Here is a 13,938-nt window from a genome sequence, read left to right as displayed (position 1 = left end):
CTGTGTTAGGCCCTACATCTAATGAATAAAAATGTAATAAACTTTAGCACAGCAGAAACTTCAGTTTGGTCAAACACATTGAGATCCATGGTTAACCTTTATTTAAACACATGGAATATGAATGAAGTAGGGTCTCCCAGTCCCTTGCTCGCTGCTACTGTGTCAGTGCTCACCTTGAATTCCACGGACAGGTGAGGCGTGTACTCCAGCGTCCACAGCCCTCGCACCAGAGACGCCAGATGCTCCGTCACTTCTCCACGGGCGGTCTGAGCCGCCTCTGCCTTCAGCTCACCGTTCACCCTTCCTTGTTGGCCCATAATATCCGACTTGTACTGCTCCAGCCCGAGGTATTCGGCCAGCAGGTCCGTGTTGCTCAGGCACTGAACCACGGCGTTCATGAAACAGGTGTTGCCGTGGTTCTTCAGACCCAGCACTCCGGGGGTCTTGTCGCCGTAGCACCACGACAGCCTCTCCTTCACGGAGCCGTGCGAGGACACCGTGGAGGAGCTCTTCTTCACGGCTCCCTCTCTGGGGCCATGGGAACAGTCGTCTTTGAAACCCCCAGAAGAAGAAGCGCTTTGCCCGAAGCCGCCGTCGTCGTCCTCTGCGTCCGGAGATTCCGCGTTTCCAAAGTGCCTCAAAGTGCCCAAAGTTTTAAGGATCCTTCCCATGAAATTCCCAAAAGAGCGCAACGATTTCCTCCTCATAAACCTCCCGGTTTTGTATTTCTTCTCTTTTCGCGTTGTCGATTTGGGTTTCATGGGTTGTTTTCTCGCCTTATTCTCCTTGCGGGTATCCATGGCTGTACTAGTACCGAGAGAAAACGGAACAGGCTGGAGAGTCGCACCTGTCTGCCAGCCTGTCTACCCCTCCTCCTCCTCCTCCTCTTCTTCCTCTCTCACTTTCCTTCTCTCCACAAACCCTTTACCGCTGTGGCGGCGCCAGTCAGTTGCTGGTTTCATTCTGTTGACATCCTCGGTAATATTCCCGGTGTTGTTGTCACCAGTCTTCACGCCGTGTTTGGTGACACGCTCCTTCCAGGAACTACAGAGACGAGCCGTTTCTTTCCCTCCTCGCCGCAGGTTGAGTCGCACTTCCTCATCGACGGCTCTCCGCTCTGAGTCTGTACTCTCCTCTCACTATCCATCCCTCCCTCCCTCCCTCCCGTCTGTGGAGCCACAATGAACAAGTGTCTGTCTGGAGGTTCCCCTCCAATACCCGCCCCCCAAGACATGAATTAAATTAACCTGCGTGTCACCTGGATCACGACATTTAGTATCAGAAATAAATAATGTCACAACAAAGCACTAATTGTAGACAGAAACTTTGCATGTATTGTTTAACACACTGGTTACAAGGAAGTAACTGTCTTTAATTGGCCAATGAGTTATCACTGTGGCCTCAAGCTGCCTCCTGCACGACCAAAGCTCTCTTTTTTTATGTCTAGATTATACATGGTGAGGTGGGAGATTATATATATATATATATATACATATACATATATATATAAATAAATATATACCCGCATTTATATATATAAATAAATATATATATATATACAGTATATATACATATATACATATATATACGTATATAAAATAATCTCCCACCTCATCTTTAATATGCAAACAGGGATGAATGACATTCTTTCTGGTGTGCTAATGCCACTATAGTTCCCCATGTGCACCTAATATGTATGGGAAAGGGAGGAGTGAGTGACGAGGTCCACTTTTTGTCGCAACTTTTTGCCTCAGTAGATGTCACAAATTCTTTGATAGCTGTGTTTATCATCAGCAGTGCTATGTCGCTCTGTCCAGTCCTGTCCCCGTCCTTCGCAGAGTCAGCAGAAAGGTACCAGAACCCGGAAATGATGCATTTTTTTTGTTATTTGTGTCGTCAACATCTGCTTCAAAATGCATAATGCATGCATAGGCTGGTTTGTGGTCATGAGGGCAGTGTAAGCATTTTTATGTACTTTACATAAGCCTAAAGAACCTATAGATTTAAACATACTTAAAGGTAGTAGGTTAGATATTTAGCTAATAACCTATAAATATCACAAAAAGAGATGATTTTCATTTACGGTCTACCACTTTATCCTTCACATGGCTGAAGCCAATCCCAGCTGATATGGGGTGAAAGGCGGGGTACAATCTGGACAGGTCGCCAGTCCATCGCAAATATAGAGAACCATTCACTCTCACATTTAGTGTCCACATTTAGTGTATGACCATATATCTAAACCTTTTCATGGCCACCTATAACACTAAATATCACCAAAGTATGTTCCTATTGCTGCCACAGGGTGTGATATATGTATGATTTTCACAGTTTTATTCATTAAAAACTCTGCCTCCAGGCACATTAATGCTGCTGCTAATACACCTTAAAGTTCCACAAAGTGAGTGACATGGCTATTAAAGAACCATTGGGTCTATTTGTGGGGATCCAGCGTGTTCATTACCCTAAATCCAGATTCTAATCATTGGAAGCTTAATTTCACAGCTCACCAGTACTAAAAATTGGATTTATTGAAGCAGATGTACCGATTTATTGAAAAAGATCACCGGGGCCTCATCCAGTACGTTATATCATTTCTGTAATGCTATAAGGCCAGTTAGGAAACTCACACATGTGATAAACCATCATAACAAGCAATGTGTTTGTGTCCTTTCAAACGCACTGTAGATGTTTACTTTCTTTAGCAGGGTGGAAAAGAGTAAAGACCAAGATGCCCTATTTTACTGATCCAGGGATGTTTTTGCTGACTTAGTTTGTAATGTAGGTTTGTTATTTTACTTTTTGGGGGGGAAGCAGGGGTGAGCTATTAATTATTCAGATAAGCCACAGAGAAGAATAATGAGGAGAATGGGTTTAGACCCGAGACAGTCGGAGAGGCACTTTGTTGTACAGCGCTTCGCTCTTTAACGAGTATCTTTCAGGGAATCACTGCTGATAGATGAGCTGACAGAAGTGTCATGAATCTGAGCCTCTGCCTCATCTCTACAACACTAGTCAGACAAATCACTTCTAAGTGGCATATGTATTTAATGTACTGAATCATATAGCCCTGTGAAAGTATGCCATTATCAAACAGTCTGTAGATGCAGAATTCCTCTGCTGAGGAATTAACATCCGAGAGACTGTACTACTGAAAATGTTTCATCCTTTCAATTCTGTCCTTTATTGGAAAAGGAATCAACTTTATAGACCTGTAGTCGTCGAATTACATTCATTATTAAAACTCATTCTGCCGTGTTAATGTCAGACTGTTAGGTTCTCATTACAATGTCATAGAGACAGATTAAAGGAGAACTGCAACAGTAAATGTGATTATACGTAAGTGTGGTGGTAAACGTTTGGGTTGCTTCAAGCGGTTGTCACATTAGGAGGAAGGAGGGTGAGGGAATCTCCAACGTAGGATGGCTCCATCTGCACTCGTGCTGACTAAGGTGCGGTTATTGGAGCAGATCCCAATGCTGGTGATAGAACCGCCATGGGCGATTCCTATGTGGGTTACTACACCTTCCATGTAATCCCACACTTTCACCAACTTGTCATCTCCACCTGGTATTAAAAGAGGATCAGAAAGTCCAAGATGAAAAAAAAAAATCTGTCATCTGTATACAGTTCTGTCAATAAAAGCAGCATCATGATCATGTTTCAGAAATAAACCATCCATCCATCCATCCACATGAGGGGCAGTGGGGGGAGCTGTGCCAATCTCAGCTGACCCAGGGTGATAGGTAGGTGGGGGACACATCACTAGTCCATCACAGGGACACAGAGACAAACAAACATCCACTCTCACCTATGGTTAATTTAGAGTGTCCAATTTAACTAATCCCCCATATTGCATGTTTTCGGACTGTGGAAACCGGAGAAAACCCACGCACACACTTTGGTCCAAAGGCAAGAGTGCTAAGCACTACACCAAACCATGTGACCCAGCAATAAATGCTCATATATGCTCATATACCCAAAATTCTATTATTCACTTTTGGTTAAATTGCACTGATAGTTAAACGCGCGCAATGCGTAACGTAGTAAGCAGCAGATGTGTAATGGTCCATACCTGTCACAAAGTGTTTGCCATCATGTGAGATGTGCATGTCGTTGATGGCCCCAGACTGAGAGCCCTCCAGTTCTCTGATGGTGGAGCCGTCATAAACGTCCCAGTATGCAACCTGCAAAAAGTCATTAACATGCAACAACCCTGAAAATGTAGCTGCGGGCATTGCACTGTACGTTCAACACTGGCATTGTTTGTGGAAGAAAGACAGTGCCCCATAAGATGTAGGAAAGCACACTTTTCTGCACCGTTTTATGTCATAGAATTCATCTAGGGTTAAAGTAAAGGCAAGAAAATACCCAGCATGCATCATTAAAATTGTCAATTGTATTCTTCAAACTACAGGCGTCTGCTATACAGTTGTATTAATTGCTGCTGATATGCAAATGTAATTGTTGGGAAAGCTAATGACAAACAAAAACAAACGATGTCGCAAACAACACATCTGTGCTGCATCTCCACACTCATCGTGAAACGTGCAACATGTCACCAAACAATTACCCTTTCTGCTTCATTATTCTCACTGTGTGAGGAAATGAGCAGGTTCGACTCTATCTGCCACACACACACTGCTACTTAACCAACAGTGTGTTTGCTCTTTTAAATAAGATGAAATCATCTTAATCAGCGGGCTTAACAGCCGATAAGGTATAATGTCTCACAAATCTCACTTCTTAGCAGAACATATTCATGACAAAAGAAACAGAATCAGAGTAACACAGCACACCAACAAGGGGTCCCTCTTGTATTTACAGGAAATAACCAAAGCGCCCAGATGGATTCTACTATTAAAATCCGTCTTTTGAGGAATGAATAAGCCTCCTGGAGAAGATTTTGTCACAAAACGTGTCACCGATCTCAGTCCCTTTGTGTATTTAAAAGTCCAAATGCCATTTTGGCTAAACTGAGGAAAACAAAAGTCAACCAAGCATTACAGTATATCGACAGATTAAAATAATCTATGTATAGTCTGAACACGACACTGTTACGCAGAGCTGTTCAGAATAAGCTCACCATTCATGAGAATATCCGCCTGAGACAAAGATTTCATTTCTCAGCACAAGACAATGTCCATGATGCATTTTGGGAGGGGAAATTTAATCTCACACAGACGTATCAAACACTGTGGGTTATTTTGGAATGACATGGACAATGTTTTTTTTTTTAAAAGGATGTTATTTATAGTTCCAGTAGTAGCGAGTGATTCTCAAAGCAATAAGATAACCCTTTAAGCCACAGCGAGTGTGTGTGTGTGTCTGTGGGAGCTTTGTGTTCCTCTGCCTCGGCGTGGCTTATTTAGATTGAATTGCATGCTGATATTAATATTTCCACCAAATAACTTTGCAAAGTATAAGTGAGGGGAAACACAGTCACCACAACACCAAAGCATCTGCAATCAGTTCTTCTTCTTTGCTGATTAACCTCAAATCAGAATATAAGGTTCACAGCTGCAGAGATTATGTAAATTCATTCAACTGAGGTGTGATGCATTTACCAATATGGGGCCTCTTATGCAAGTGATGTTTTCAAAACAGCAAACAGAACAGTGTCTCTGAAAATACCACTGTGAATGCTTCATTTTGTATGAAATGCCTCCATCCCTTCTTCCCTGCCACAAACCTCTGCCTCCTCCTTCCTGATCTGATTGCAGCAGCTTATTAGAGACTCTTACTTGCGTGCGTTGTCTGAGCCCATGTGTGGACTCAACCTGGACCACCAGGTTGAAGCTACTACCCTTATAACAGGTAAGACCTGAGTCCTGTCTGCTCGACTAGAGGAAATCCATCCTTAAAGCCTTAAAGGGAAGCTCTCGGTCCTACTACCTCACTACCTTCTAAGAGAACGCACCTTCACATTTGGGAAAAGCATTGAAAAATATCATCACTCGCTGCAACTAAAGATTACTTTCAGTATCGATTCATCAGTTGATAATTTTCTCAATTAATCAAGTATTTCTTTGGTCCATAAAATGTTGGAAAATGTGGATTGGTGTTTCCCAAACCTCCAAATGAGGATGTTCTCAGACATCAGTTTCAATGTTTTCTTTGTCAAATAGAGCAATGAAACCAGAACATATTCACATTTAAGGAGCTGAAAAATCAGAGAGCTTGTTTTAATGGAAAAAACGAATAACTGATTATAAATAGTCCATAATCGATTAATAATAGATAACCCTAAGTCATAGGGCCATTACTTAGACAGATACTGCGATTGTGATGTGTCATACTTTTTTTGCGTCTTAACTATCATTTTCAAATATGAATGTGAATATTTGACTTTTTTACTGCAGACTTTTAGGCAGGTGAACCCGTGTAACACTGCAGAATGTCATCATAATCCTTTTTTGGATGTAAGATGAATCAAATAAGTGCAGTGTCTTTGAATTTAGGCATTGCATTTGGTCATGTCATGTCACTTATTTTGTGATTCATTGTGCATCCTCCCCCAACCATCATCATCACCACCACCTCCTGTCAGACGCACTTCTTCTCTATCTCTTCTCTCCGTCTCTCACAGTGAGGAACTTCCTCACAGAAACATGATGTGCTGTGATAAACACAGGAGTAAGGAAACACACACAGACAGAGAGAGTGACAGCGAGAGAGAGAGAGAGAGAGAGTGCATTGGTATTTGTTCCCCCACAAAGAGAGCTTGTGTCCTGGATGAGCAGATGGTGAATCTGGCTGGCACTTGGGTTGCTTAGACACATCCACAGGAAGGCAGGAACACCACAGCACTCCTCTCTCTCTCTCTCTCTCTCTCCTGACATGAATCGCTCTTTCTCACTCACTCTCCGCTCGTTCAGCACATCCACAGCGCTCTGTTAATCAGCACAACTTGTCCTCACCTCTCACCGTGCAGGGCGGGAGGCAACAATACGGGTCTGGTGTGTGGCAAGGTTCATGGGGTTCGGAGGAAAGTGCACAATCAAGGAAATAAGCGTTTCATTCCGCCACTGTGAACTTGGCGTAAAAAAATGCACAAGTGGTGGTGAGTTAATCACAACTGCTCATAAAGTTGCTGACTTTGTGAGGGGATGAGTGTTTTTGCCACACACCGACACAATGGCTTAATTACTTCGAGCCGAGGAACCAAATGACAAGCTTTTTAAACTCATCCACGGACATGCAAGTCTCGTGGAAGTCTGCTGATCCCGCCAGATGACAGGCTTTTCCCTCATGCTTACTGAGTGGAAATTATAACAACAATAATAATAAATTAATAATGAGATGGGTAGGTTTGTGAGTGCCGAGTGTCAGCCTCTTTGTACTCAGAGGCAATTTCAATCACAATCACTACATCTTTTCCCTGGAGTCTAAAACACTAAAACCAACCAAGACAAATCTCAAGGCAAAGGTAAATGGGCTGATGGAATACACTCGTGGTCCCAAACCATACCTTTCTGTTTGTGCCACTGGTGATGATCTGGTATTCTTCCGGGTGGTAGCACACCGTCCTGAACAGCGTGTTGGCGATGACCCTTTGAAGACTCACAAATCTCCTACAGGAAGAGACGGAGAAGAGGAAGAAAATGTTGCTTCAATCAAAACTACGTCTCGCGAGAAGTTCTGTGACGACACAAATGACAAAGAAAAGATCAAAATAATTTAAAATATATATATATATAGTAAATTGTCCTATACATCCTCCCACAAAATGTCTGTGGACACAGCGTATACGATGTCCCTCAGTCTCACATTATGACACAAACTGTTTTTTGCAGGAAGCTGCAATTTGATTTAGAAAGAGACTTTGCCTTGTTGCAGCTGCAGAGCAGCTAGAACTGGGGAATTTTGTGTATACACTGAGCTCCTTCCTTCATATGACATCTAAGTGTGCAAAACTCCCCTCAGGCCTTTTGAGAGAGGTGGCACTACATGAAAAGCAAACAAAAAGAAAACATGAACATATTTGCAAATATGGTCCTGACAAACCCACAAGATAAAAAAAATATTGAGAAGAAAGACTCAGATTGTCCAAGACTGACTGACCCAGACCTGGAAAACAATGTCTGTCACATAAGAGAGGTTTGATTGATGCTTTTCAGTCATTTAGCAGGCGTGTGACGCTTGTTTCCCACCCCTGATGTAGCTTCTTGTCTGTCTAATATTGTTTTCAACATCAGCTTAAATCTTTCAAACTATGCTACTGCATAACCTAGAGGACAGACAACTCATGTCAAAGTTTTCATTTCTTGATTAAAAAGAAATCACAGCATTTTGACTCTATTGAATAAGCCAAACACCACTGGAAAACGCCAACATTGCAAGACCTTAGGACAACATTGGCATTTATTTATTATCTGGCATTTTGTATCACAATCAGTTATGGCCAATATCTTTCTATCTTTGTATTGGATACTGTGATGTAACATTCCTTTCAATTCATACCTTTCTTAATATTAAAAATTCGTTAAATAATCCATGAATGATTGGTAGGTCAATAGATTTCAGGTGTTTCATTCAACAACTAAAAGATTTCCTCAAGACAAAATAAAATAAAATGCTGTGTTTGTGTCCTCGCCATGGACTTGTCACTTTGCCAGGGCTTGTCTGTGCATGCAGATGAGCTACTCACACAATGTCCCAAATGATGCAGACACCAGAGCTGGCAGTGACACACTCCTTGTCGTCGCTCTTGATTTTGATGCAAGCCACAGTGGCTTTGTGCTCTTTCATGGTTTCCAGCAGTCGTTGGCCCCACGGATGCAGCTCCCACACGCACACCTTTAATATGAGAACAATGCGAGAACCCATTCACCCGCACAGAATATCCTTTTTTCGCCAACTGTGATGCATAAATAATCCACTCTCTTGTCTTTCTTTTTAATGATTGATGAAGCAGAATGCAGAACACAAGATCATTAAGAATGGAAAATTAATTAAAAAAATTATCATTTATCATGTATATAGCTTCAAACTCTTGTGTGTGTATCAATGTGAATTTCCCCATGGGGGATCAATAAAAGTACTTTATTATTTTTAAAGTATTTTTATCTTAAGAAATTGCACATAGAGATAGAGATGTTTGACTAAAATATCTTTCATAATTTGCCAATTTTACTATATTCTCAGTAAAAATGCATGTGATACCATGTGTGCCGTGTTATCCAGCATCTGTAACATGGAATTATAATAGATTATATCATGTGACTGCATTAATTAGCTTCAGTCAAAAAAAAAAGGTTTCACTTTTAAAAATTAGGCTGCACCTAATTGTTTGGTGACTGCAAGCAGACATTTCTTGTCCTTGATGCGGTCATTTTAACAAAGCGATATTTGGCTCATCACTGTTATGTCTCCTGACCTGTCCATCTCCTCCTCCGCTGATGATCCTCTTGGAGTCCCTGGTGCCAGCGATGGCTGTCACACCCATTCTGTGTGCATTATGAATGATGAGCATGAGCCGCCCACTCTCCGGTGCAAACACGCGTATAACACCGTCATTCCATGCTGGCAGACAAAGGACACAAAGTCAGAAACAGTCTGCTATTATTTAGACGACGAATAACTGAAGTTTTGCAATATTTTGAGGAAAATGGTAAGAAGTAGTGTTGGGGGTTCAAACTCTGAGTATTCCTTGTAGTAACGAGCTCCAGTGTCTTGTCTGTGTATAGCTTGAGCTGATTCCTCACCACTGATGATGCTGTGTCCATCAGACATTAAGTGCAGGGAGTTGCAGGTCATGTTAGGCACAGTGATGCGCAGCACCTCTTTGGGCTTGTCGATGTGCCACAGCCGGATGTCTTCCCCAGAGCAGGTTGCAAATAATTCAGATGTCCCACTGACCGAAAAACAAAAAAAGATTAAGATGTACAAAGAATTATTGAGTTAAGTATAACCACCATGTTTTTATAAAATAATCCTACATGCAAGTATGATATTACAATGAAAACGAATTCAATATATGACTAAGCGCTAATATAGAAGCTATATCTATGAGTTATACTGTTTTTCTATGCTTTCGTTAGAGTAACACGGCTGAGGTGATCATATGTCGCCCTCTAGTGACCACAATGTGGTACTGAAGTCATGCATCATGAGTAACAAGTGGAGTTTTGTTGTTTAGAGTTCATATAATCCTTCAGATGGCAAACATCACATGAAAGCAATCCTCCACACCAAACCAGGCAAAGCTAAACCTTTGTTAAGCTCTTGTTTGATGTCAAGCTTAAGAAAAGTACTTGTTTTTGTTGGATGATTAACTGATGACACCTTCTCCCCCCGAACTGTAGCTCACTTACAAAGGGATGGCTATGTCACTGACAGCGGTGCTGTGGCCGGTGGATATGAGCTGAGCTTTGAAGTCCCCATAAGTCAGGCGGTACATCTGAGCAGCCTCTGTCCCAACAAAGATCTGCTGGCTCTCTCCTCGTAAAGTGATGGAGGTCACTCCCTTTTCCAGTTGGACTTTCCTGATTATGGAAAACAAATAATAAATGAAAGTTGCTGTAAAGATAGCACAGTATAACTGTTTACATAAGAAAGAGGCAAAACCATCGTAGGAAGTCAAGAGAAGACGAGAAGAAAATCTAAAAGACACAATTACTAAATTGTGCTTATACACTTAATACAGTTGTGTAACTCACTTCAGAATTTTGAAGTTAGTCCTTGAACATAGAGTGAAGATGCCACATCCAGAGCCCACAAGCAGATCTCCAGACTTTAGTATCTTAAGGACGTTGACACCCTGCGCAGAAACGGTGAAACAGAGTACTAAACGGTTATTATGCGGACAGCATGCTGAAGACTGGACACCACTGGAGTGTCTGAGTTACTCCCAGGAACTAAAAAACCTGCCATATTTTATGAATAAAGCACATTAGTTGGAAACCAACATGCCCACAAGAAATTACAGCTGCAAATTGAATAAAAACCTTTCATGAACCACAGTTTTAAAGAAATAAGGAACATCAGGGACATTAGAAATGAGCAGCTGGATGACCCATTCTAGTTGACCTACCAGGCTGTACTTTGTTTTAACTGGTCCACAGTCACACAGAAGCCCTGTTTTCAGGTTGATTTTCATTATGTCTCCACTGGTGGTGCCACAGAACATGAACTCATCATCCTCGGAGATCTGTGCAATACATAAACAGGCAACCTGAGCATTACTTCACACGTCTGATGTACATTTTGCTACTCAGAATTGAAAGACTCTGTTGGCCTTGAACCTCGACACATTTCACAGTCCTCTTCAGCTTTCCAGTCTGACACTCTGTGGGCCGGATCTTTCTGTTAGCAAGGTCCAGCTCCCAGACTCGCAATGTTCCACTGTACACACACACACAAAAACAAAACATGAATGACAGTCACACTACGAATGTAAGGATTTAAAAGCCAGGAGAGGCGTCTCTCTCACCTCCCGGCAGTAACAAAGACATTGTCGTTTGTGTTTAAGTACTGCACAGTGAGGCAGTGACCGGCGCTGTGAGCTGAGGCTGGGCTCCCACAGATGGCCTGCTTGGTCTTTATGTTCCATACGACAATGCTGTAAATACACAGAAAACACAACAAACATTCAACAAATGTCACACAAAGTCTCTGCATGATTTTAAGCTCAAGGTAAGTTTCTGTACCTGCCATCATCCTGGCCCCCAAGGGACACCAGGTACTTGTCATTAGGAGAGAAAGCCAGAGCCTCGACTTTAGCCTTGTGGAGAAGCAGCTGGGCATAGATTGTTTGCTGTGCGTAGTCCCAGATGATTATCATAGCCTATAGGTAAATATAAATATAACGTTTTAAATAATACAAGTGATAAGAATTTGTTGTCCATCCTTTATTTTTACATTGATTCAAGCCCACATGTGCTGGATGCAGAGACATGAATAATGTACATTTACATTTAAGCATTGAGCAGACGAAGAGGAATAAGCTACACAGAATGAGGCTTGGAAAAAAATCCACTAGATTGGAACAGTGGATCATACAGGGGGACGGGGTAAGGTTCTTGAAGATTTTGAAGCTTTTATGAAGCTAACACAATCAGAAATCTTGTTTTAATAATGAGAGAAAGCTTCAAACCGATGATTCTATTATCAAAAGAGTTGACGGTTAATTTAATAATCGATGAATAGTCAATAAATTGAGTAATTGTTTCAGCTCTACACACAACATCACGTCATTTTTGACATAATTAGGTGTTAAAACAGTAGCACAATAACGATGGCTAAATGGAATTCAACCATCATTATCGTGTTGATTATTGACACCTGTGATTTTCTTACTCTAAACTATCAAAATGGCTGATAGTGGACACATCACAGTAGGAACATCATTGATTAGGTGATTAGTAACACCTGTGACTTTACTGCAAGAAGATGTCAAAATGGCTGCCGTACAACGAGCCCATTGATAATACTGGGAACTTTAGTGACTGTGATCACTGTGATGCATTTGAGTTATTTCTACCTTAAAGCCCATGAAGTTGACCTGTCCAGAGGCAATATACTCTCCATTTTTGGACACTGAAATACAGGACACGTTGTTTGTGTGTCCGTGCAGGACGCGCTGCTTTCCATCGGCGATTCCCTTCAGAATGACCGTGGATCCCAGCGGATAGATGAGGTGCTCTCCGTCTGGGTGCACTTTCAAGCCAGAGAACACGTGCCCTGATGAAACAAGGGGTAGCTTTCTATAAGATGGGACATGTTTCATTACAGTGAAGGACAACAGAGACTAGGGTTGTGATGTTTGGTCTCTTAATATTTAATATTTAATATTTCATACTATCCATTATAAAAAACTATTTAAATGCAACCAGTGTTTAAAATAAAACTAAATAAATAGCAGGGAATTTAATAACATCACATTCATTAATAGACACTGTGTTCATAAATAAACACATTCATAATCTTTTTGCACTATGTAATGTACATATGCATCACATTCTAACATTAAATTTCTTATTTCCCCTTATAGGTGTGGCATATGTTCTAATAGTTTCTTACCATTGTTTTAATAGATGTGCACGTTCTTTTATTGTGAGTTTGTATGTCGTGTATTAGTCAGTATCTGCTCTAAGACAAGGTTTCCCAGTTTTGTGATAAATAAAGTACATGTTAATTAATAAAACGTACTGATGATTACTCATCAGCAAAACAAATAGTGATTATCATTCTGAAAATTCATGACAGGTAATTCATGAATATTAATTAGTATGCCACCTCACTACCTGGAAGTTGACTCTCATCTTTCTTGGCAAACAATAGTAACAACTGTAGAAAGTTGTTTTTTGTTGTTTTTTAAAGAAAACTTACCATTGAATCCAATTACGGCCTCCAGTTCAAGTCGAGGGACGTCTTGTGTTTCAAGAGCCATGTCCAGGATCGATTAGATGTTTATTTTCCTGTAAAATGTTAAACATTAGACCTACTTTCAAAAATTCAATTCCAATTTTTACCGGGAAAACAAACGCGAGAGTTCTTTTCTCTCATAGTTTTGGGGAAATCATCTTCGAACTCATCGAACTCACCAAACTCACCAAACAGACGTTACTTAGCAACAGCCGGAATTCAGCCAGTGATGCCTTCACGTGCACTCGGAATTTTTTTCCTGTTTTTAAAAGGGGTGCGCCCGTAACTGCTTTGTGCAAAGAGTAAGAACTTTTACGGAGGCCCTAAAGGGACATGGAAAAAAAATAAAAAATAAAAAATAAAAAACGTTCCTCGTGCGCACAAGATCATTTCTGGTACACTCAGATTCTTACAAGTACTTATTATCCAAGTTTCCTCTTAAACCTCCGGCCAACCCAGACTATGTATTTCTCTTTACAAACTCTACATCAAACTAAATCACTAACTCTATAACCTTTAAACCTCAAAATTACACTGCCAGCTATGGTAGCTATAAAAAGTACTTGCTAT

At 41.1% G+C, this 13,938-nt stretch overlaps 2 protein-coding genes across 2 annotated transcripts in view; both read right to left on the bottom strand.

The window, feature by feature from the left end:
* The window catches only part of usp43a (ubiquitin specific peptidase 43a), a 103,739-nt gene extending 102,630 nt beyond the window's left edge, over positions 1-1,109 (bottom strand). The window contains exon 1 of the mRNA XM_058640595.1: positions 174-1,109. Coding sequence (XP_058496578.1) covers positions 174-800 — 627 coding nt within the window. The 5' untranslated portion in view covers positions 801-1,109. The remainder of the gene's footprint in view (positions 1-173) is intronic.
* Positions 1,110-2,457: 1,348 nt separating this feature from the next.
* cfap52 (cilia and flagella associated protein 52) lies at positions 2,458-13,527 on the bottom strand. Its single transcript, XM_058640974.1, has 14 exons — positions 13,333-13,527; positions 12,485-12,684; positions 11,652-11,788; positions 11,435-11,563; positions 11,247-11,346; positions 11,036-11,152; positions 10,662-10,762; positions 10,317-10,487; positions 9,708-9,856; positions 9,380-9,525; positions 8,651-8,799; positions 7,472-7,574; positions 4,076-4,187; positions 2,458-3,567 (listed from the first exon to the last, which is right to left on the bottom strand). The coding sequence occupies exons 1-14, from the start codon at positions 13,391-13,393 to the stop codon at positions 3,386-3,388; spliced, it is 1,857 nt and encodes a 618-aa protein (XP_058496957.1). The 5' UTR covers positions 13,394-13,527; the 3' UTR covers positions 2,458-3,385.
* Positions 13,528-13,938: the final 411 nt, after the last annotated feature.

Source organism: Solea solea, chromosome 10 (assembly GCF_958295425.1).
Source record: "Solea solea chromosome 10, fSolSol10.1, whole genome shotgun sequence".
NCBI lineage: Eukaryota > Metazoa > Chordata > Actinopteri > Pleuronectiformes > Soleidae > Solea > Solea solea.
The sequence above is the reverse complement of the archived record's forward strand: the minus strand, read 5'-3'. Positions and strand labels throughout refer to the sequence as shown.

Bases quoted from the DNA above. Each gene is read 5' to 3' on its own strand.
- cfap52 (XM_058640974.1), bottom strand. From the start codon at position 13,393: ATGGCTCTTGAAACACAAGACGTCCCTCGACTTGAACTGGAGGCCGTA. The intron at 11,153-11,246 runs GTTCAAGGCCAA...TGTATTGCACAG, and splicing joins GGACTGTGAAATGTGTCGAG to ATCTCCGAGGATGATGAGTT. The intron at 4,188-7,471 runs GTATGGTTTGGG...GACTTTTTGCAG, and splicing joins CCAGTGGCACAAACAGAAAG to GTTGCATACTGGGACGTTTA.